Source organism: Megalobrama amblycephala, linkage group LG20 (assembly GCF_018812025.1).
Source record: "Megalobrama amblycephala isolate DHTTF-2021 linkage group LG20, ASM1881202v1, whole genome shotgun sequence".
Classification (NCBI taxonomy): Eukaryota; Metazoa; Chordata; class Actinopteri; order Cypriniformes; family Xenocyprididae; genus Megalobrama; species Megalobrama amblycephala.
This window is the reverse complement of record NC_063063.1, coordinates 9,251,706-9,259,023: the sequence shown is the minus strand read 5'-3', so window position 1 is coordinate 9,259,023 and position 7,318 is coordinate 9,251,706. Positions and strand designations below refer to the sequence as shown.

General features: G+C 37.0%; 1 protein-coding gene across 1 annotated transcript in view; it reads right to left on the bottom strand.

Annotated features, from left to right (window-relative positions):
- Positions 1 to 1,980: 1,980 nt before the first annotated feature.
- top2a (DNA topoisomerase II alpha) overlaps positions 1,981 to 7,318 on the bottom strand; it is a 29,671-nt gene continuing 24,333 nt past the window's right edge. The window contains exons 29-35 of the mRNA XM_048170375.1: positions 6,430 to 6,556; positions 5,785 to 5,928; positions 3,779 to 3,944; positions 3,600 to 3,667; positions 3,367 to 3,483; positions 2,986 to 3,230; positions 1,981 to 2,180 (exon numbers count right to left, since the gene is read on the bottom strand). Of these exons, the coding sequence (XP_048026332.1) occupies positions 2,043 to 2,180; positions 2,986 to 3,230; positions 3,367 to 3,483; positions 3,600 to 3,667; positions 3,779 to 3,944; positions 5,785 to 5,928; positions 6,430 to 6,556 (1,005 nt within the window). The 3' untranslated portion in view covers positions 1,981 to 2,042. The remainder of the gene's footprint in view (positions 2,181 to 2,985; positions 3,231 to 3,366; positions 3,484 to 3,599; positions 3,668 to 3,778; positions 3,945 to 5,784; positions 5,929 to 6,429; positions 6,557 to 7,318) is intronic.

Below are 7,318 nucleotides of genomic sequence, written 5' to 3'. Positions count from 1 at the left end.
TTTAAAATATATGTTATCTTAGGTTCTGTAGACTTTAAATTTAGTAAATATGATATAGCGTATATATATCAGAACAATTATACTGTTAATTTTATGTGTACACACACACACATATATATGTGTACATATACAATAATATACCTCAACAGCATGAAAGTTTCATGTCATGCATTTTAGTCAACATGAAATCAAAATGGACCATTTTCTTAGTTATTGAAATATTCCAATATTTATTATAAATGATTTGAGCACATTTATGTGCCCTCAATAATCCTTTAACTTCCCCCTCCCTCTAGCAGCATCATTTCTTCTCTGATGACGTCTTCTGGTATGAGGGCGGGACAACCTGTCAATCACGAGATCCATCCAATTCCAGATGGACAAAATCAAGTCCCGCCCTACATGTTTTTTTGTTCAAGAAGCCATTTCTCTTGGATATACGTCACAATAGGGAAGAAAAGTCCATCACAACATTCATTTCATGCAGACTTTAACATCACGTTTTTAACAGTACAAATTATAACAAGGCATCTTCCATTTATTGCCAGTTCAGGAGTCAAATCCAACAATTTAAATAAATTCAGTTCTTCAGTACATAAACTCACTGTTGTTTTTAATGACTTCAGATTAGAGTGGTGATCAGAATGAGAACATGTAGTTTGGTACTATGGATGCCACAGTGTACGCTATTAAAAAAATAATAAAATAAATAAATAAAAATGTGTACACCAGGGGTGCCCAATCATGTTCCTGGAGATCTACCTTCCTGCAAATTCCAACCCTAATCAAACACACCTGAACCCGCTAATTAAGAACTTCAGTAACACCAAAGAATATAGGCTACACTAACAAGCAGCAACACTTAATAGAAAGTTCCACTGAAACAGGATTCTATGGTCCAGTTAGTATTTTCAGCACATAATGGCAGCCGCACTGCTGGAGCGCCATCTAGTGGCTGTTACCCAAAAAGTATCAAAGTGTTACCTCTTGGGTTCTATACTCTTTGGTAACACTTGATAATTACAGACAGGTGCGTTGGAGCAGGGATGGAACTGAAGTCTGCAGGAAGGCAGATCTCCAGAAATGGGATTGGGCACCTGTGATGTATGATGCATTGCATCCAACAAACAGTTGGATACTTTTCCAAAGTAATAACTTGTGTTACTTATTTGAAAAAGTAACTTATTTTATTGTAAATTTAAAAGTAATGTGTTACTTTACTAGGTAAGAGAAAAAAAACCTTCAACCTTTAGCCAAAAAAAGCATAACAGCTAAAGCTAATGCTCCGCCCCCCGCGGTACGCAGGGAACGAGACCAGAGGCTGTTTTTTTGAATGGAAGTCAATGGACGAGAGGCTTCACTATGCTGATTAAACAGCTTTTGTGGGGAAATAGCTAAACATTTAATTAATCCACAGCCTGTTTGCCAATCTTCTGAATGTTTTACACTAAACAATACTTTCGTTGGGAACTATATGTAGATTTTAGCTTGATAAAAATGTATTTTTTTTAAGAGAAGGCAGACTAGGGAATGTTGCGACTGACGTCACTGCCATCACACGATAGGCTGAGAGGTGCCACAAGTGATTAAGTTAGCCGTTACGCTTTCTCCAATGGTAAGAGATACAGACCCTCTTATCTCCCCATTATATATACAATCTCTGCTAATAGTAATAATGACTAACTGCAGAGTCAATATCAGTCTAAATAAACAGTCAAACCTCACTGGAAAAATTTATTACAAGCTTTGAAAAGACAAGAACATATAAAATATTTACAAGACAAGACAACATGTAAATAAGCAACAATGAACAAGGTGAGAAACTAAGAACACAGGTCAAATACACGTGGCTAGTTAGTCTGTTGGTCTCTTTAAAAAAAGAGCCAATATAAAATAGGCTTTTTGCATTACAGTTAAAACTAACTTATTTTAAAGGTTTATTTTCTTTAAAATTTTTTTTTTTTTTTAACAAAAAAAAAAAAAAAACAAAAAAAATCTAACAGCTCTTTGAATATAATGAATACAGGCTTATTTCAGAAGATTTAATAGTCATCAGACTCTGAATCAAGAGCATAGGTCACAGGTTTGGTGGTGCGTGCAGCGCGGCTCCTGGGAGCTGCAGATGTCACTACCTTCTCTTCTAGCTGAAAGCTATCGTCATCATCCCAGCTCTTCGCTTTCTGAAATGGGAAATGAAATCATGATTAAACTCGCTAGCTTTCAAATAAATTCTTAACTAGAAAATACTTTAAGTACTTTATTACCAGTTTATTTGCACTGTTTTTGCATGCTACATGCAATTGTTTAAATTTGCCAAATTTAAATCAGAATATTTGTTTTCGCTGTGGTTAAGAATTATATATAGCAGATATTAGCAGACTACTTAAAATACATATTGATTTCAGCTGTCACTATAACACCATCTACACTGGATGCGACCATTGCAAATCTATTTATTCCTTGTGTCAGAAGTAACACGAGCACTTCGAGTACATCAGAAATGGAACTGGCCATCAGTAAACCGTCGTGGGATTTGTCGGGTCGTGTTGCATCCAGTGTAGACAGCATCACTGATTTTAATGGGTTCTATTTGCTTTTGTCACATCTGGTATAGACACGGTTTAACTAACAATATGTCAAAGTAAGATAAGATATTTAAAACGTTAAGTCAAGCAAGTGTTCATCTTGAAATATTACCAACAAAATAAAGTTTACTCTTACATTTACTTTACAAAAATCAGTAAAACTTTCACAGCAAAAGAGAGATATGTGAGCCACAACCTGAAATGGGGATGTTTTTAGAATACTAAAGTGCCTTTTACTAGCTAAAAATATAAAAACCAACCAACCCAGATGACAAGGCATGTAGTACCAGTTATTATATTGATCATTAAGAGGCCTTAGAAATTTGCTTATCAAATATAATACAGCTGGCTTTATCAAGTTAAAATGCAAATTTTGCTCAATAGTAAAGTGCTAAACTACCTTTCCAGCAGTGCTTTTGCCCTTAAGGCGAGCCATGAGATTGCCACTATCAGAATCCGAGCCATCTGATTGGTCACTGCTCAGAGCGGTCTTCCTCTTCTTGGCTGGTTTCTTCTCAACTACAGCAGGGGCTGCGCTTTCCGAGTCGGTGGAAGATAGTTTGACAGCAGTAAGCTTCTTGGTGGCTTTGGGTTTTTTAGGACTTTTCTTGGAGAGCACATCAAGGATTGAGGGCTGTTTTGTGTCTACAATGATGAAACCATTAATGTTAAGAAAATTGTAATACTGAATATCAGTATAGATAAAGTACATGCCATTTTATTACTGAGACCATGTATTTAACTTCTATCATTCTCCGAGAAGGTTACAGCATTCTAGTACCTGTTGCTTTTTTCTTCGAAGCAGCACTTGTCTTTTTTGCGGCAGGTTTCTTGGCGGCTCCTTCAGCTGATTTCTTCACAGGTTTAGGAGCTGGCTCTTGGCTGGTCTCAGAAAGAGCTAATTTAACAAGCACAGCGAACAAATAAATCAGCTGCCAGGTGATGTTACAGATACAATAAATGACAAAGCTAAAGAAGTGATCTGTGATGGGCAGAGAGTTGTGCAGTACTTACTGCTGGATTTGCTGCTGGTTTCTGGTTTCTCTGTCTTCGGTTTGCTGGTTTTCGCTGGTGCTTTTTTCCTGAAAAAATAATGGAGAGTTTTGGAAGTAGTAATAGAAAACAGTCAAGATATTGTGAGACAAAAAAAAAAAAAAAAAAAAAAAAAAAAAAGCAAGTCATGTCAGTCTTACACAACAGGTGCGGGAGGAGGGGAGTCCATGTCACTGTCAGGTGCACCACTGGGTTCAGGGTTGAAAGACTCATCATCAACAACAGCACGCTTCTGTTTACTGCTCTTCGTCCAGTCATCAAATTCATCCTCACTGCTTGACAGACTGTACTTCTTTTCAGCTGCAGCTGCAATGACATGCAAGACTTATTAGCTTTGAGTTCTCAAACTCATTTTTAATATTTTCTGAATTACTTAATTTAATTTATTTTATTTTTAAATTTATTTAGCTAACAGATATCCCACATCTTTTGACATTTCTATGATTTGCATACTGGATGCGCTTCATTACTGGATAACTTCTATAACCTTATGAGAGAAAGGTGCAATTTCTATATTTCGGTTAAACTTGTATATAAATAATAAACACAAAGCTAGTAATATTTACTAGAGTTGTCAAAAGTATTTTAAAAATGTGACGCTTTGAGAGCTGTTGAGAGGATTCGTAAACACCTGATTGGCCGCTCATTGGATGCGTCTGTTATTGGCTACAACGATCAATGCAAGGCAGCATTTGAAAGCTTTTAAATGCTCCCGTGTGTATCTGTGTAAGTGCTTGGTGAAAATTTCAGTACCGACTATTACCGAAGCCGGTACTTTTGACAACTAATATTTACTATGGCCTAAATCTACCCATCACAAACGTGTGCAAAACACTAGATTAAGTGTATATTTACGCCACAACGATGTACTAAAAACAAAAGTTTTCCCTTTCCCCCCCCTGTATAAATGACAACGTTGTCAAAGCCATTCACACGGATCGGTGAAAACATGCCAATGTCACTTTGTAAAGAAACACTACAGGCCTATAGACTGAACACAATACGCATGCGCATAGCATCACAGTTCACACAAACTCAAGTTTTTGTAGTTTACACAGAGATAACAGTATAGTTAATTAAAAAACAACACTGGTCATGTAAATTACTGGCCAAAATGTGTAAATGAGTCATGTAAACAGACCCTTAGATAAAAACATGTTTTGGCCATTTATAAACCTTTTTCACTGGTAAGAACCAGTAAAATGTCCCTACTAGTCGTATCATAATGAACTTGAAAGAAAAAATTCTTTAAAAGTTCAGTGGCCTAAATGGAGTGAAAATATGCAATTTTTGCAGTTGTGATATTTATATGGAAAAAAGCAACAATTCTGATTCTATATAGTCATTCTATATCTCCCAATATGTCTAATGCTTAGTTTTAGGATTAAAGATGTGAAGTTTACCATCACAACCTGTACGAGACACTTTAGAATTATACTATAAAGGGCCTTTAAAGGATTAGTTCAATTTACCAGAGGAGGAATAAGGGTCTTATCTAGCGAAACGATCAGTCATTTTTGAAAAAACAAAACAAAAACAAAACAACTACTGTTCTTCAAAAAAAAGCTAACGCTTTATGTCCTACGCCTTCCCTATTCTACTTATGGAAAAAACTGAACCGTCATTCCCCAAGTTGAATAGGGAAGACGTAGGACATACAACGTAAGCTTTTTGAAGAATACGGAAAGCAGAAGCACGTGCAAGCCGATCGTGTGTTTATAAAGCATATACTGTTGTATTTTTTTCAAAAATGACTGATCGTTTCGCTAGAAAAGACCCTTATTCCTCATCTGGTATCGTTTAAAGCCCGTTGAAGCTGCACTGAAACTGTAATTTTGACCTTCAACCATTTGGAGGCCATTGAAGTCCACTATATGGAGAATAATCCTGGAATGTTTATCAAAAACATTAATTTCTTTTCGACTGAAGAAAGAAAGACATGAACATCTTGGATGACATGGGGGTGAGTAAATTATCAGGAAAATTTTATTTGAAAGTGGACTAATCCTTTAACAAGTTAAAAAAAAAAAAAAAAAAAAAAAAAAGTTGAACATTTTGTACCATTACAATATAAGGCATATGACATCCTTCAATATGCAAATTTCTATATCATATCTATAATGTGTGTGTGTAAAAAGACCCTCACCCCTGCGTTCTCTCTTTTGCCTTGGAGCCACATCCTCAGGTATGAACTCTATTTCAGACTCTGATTCTTCCTCCTCAGAAGACCAGGGGTTCTTCTTCTGGACCGGTTTAAAGGCGAGGGTGGTCTGCTTGCCTGACTTTGCGTCTGACACAGAATCAAGATGAAACCTTAGGATCAGAATTTTATGGCACTACACACATACACCTGGTAAGTCCCTATGAATTTGTATGATCTGCTTACACTGCACTGAGGATTAGATTTAGGGGTGGACCTTTATGCTTCAAGTCTTCCTAATAATGATACAGTTTAATTACCCGATTTGCACCCATATGCCATATAGTGTTTGCCAAATAAATATGAAAATCTGGGCTTCTGTTTGATGTTGCAGATGCTTATACTGTCTGTGCTACGAGTTTAAAAAAAAAAAAAAAAAAAAAAAAAAAAAAAAAAAAGGCAGAAAGAGTGGCAAAGACAGACATCCAATGTCACTGCACACAAAGGTGAGTGGAAGCTCATGTGTTGCATACTGTTAGTTGAGTTTAACCAGTCTGTCACAGGACAGATCATAGCACTAGGGGCAAGAAAAGCAGCAGTCCACAGACAATTTCCTCCAGTTTCATACAGTACATGTCTGTGTGCTCTTACTTTTTTCTTTGGCTGGCTCCTTCTTGATCTTCTTAGTGACTCTAGCAGTCAGTCCAGTCTCAGAGCCATCCGCTGCTGTGTCTGCCTCCTCATCAAACTCCATTTTCATCACCACACCAGCCTCTTTCTATAAATGCACAGTATTCTGAGTATTCTCTCAGGATCAGCTAAACTTATAAAAGGTCTGGTTATGAGAAACCACTGACACTGTAAAACAATCCTAGACAAATGAGCATATTAGAATGATTTCTGAAGGATCGTGTGACACTGAAGACCTGAATAATGGCTGCTGAATGTTAGGGGGGGGGGGTCAACGCTGCACAGGCCACAGGAATTCACGAAGTCACCAAAGAAGTGTGTTTTTGGTTGTCAGGGCAAGACAACCCTGTTCAGCTTCCAAAAGAACCCAGCGTTAAGGGAACAGTGGATGGAGACTATTTCCTGGGGCAGCAACGGAGTTGTGCAAGTGTCTTTGTTCCCTGCATTTCGGCAATGTTTTTTTTATAAACAAGACCTAGGTTTTGCAGATCGTCTAAAGCTGATAAACCAGCGATAAAAGTTTGCGGTCATGAGTTGGAACCGCAGGCGGGGAGTAAAACTGCTTCAAATCAATGTCTGTGTTTTGTTGGCTATCGATGCGTAAGTGCACATGAAGTAAACAACATGAATTTATAGTTAATTAAGTGATCATGCGATGTATGTGTTTAAATACATTTGTTTAGCTGACCACTATAGGTGTCTGTTTGTTTATTGTAAACCACTCAAAACAATACACAGAGTGGGAAAATATGCTTAAATTAATTATTTCAGTAAACCTAAGGGCTGTTCACACAGAACGCACTTCTCCATTCCAATGCGTTACTTTTCCATTGCTTTTCTATGTAAACAC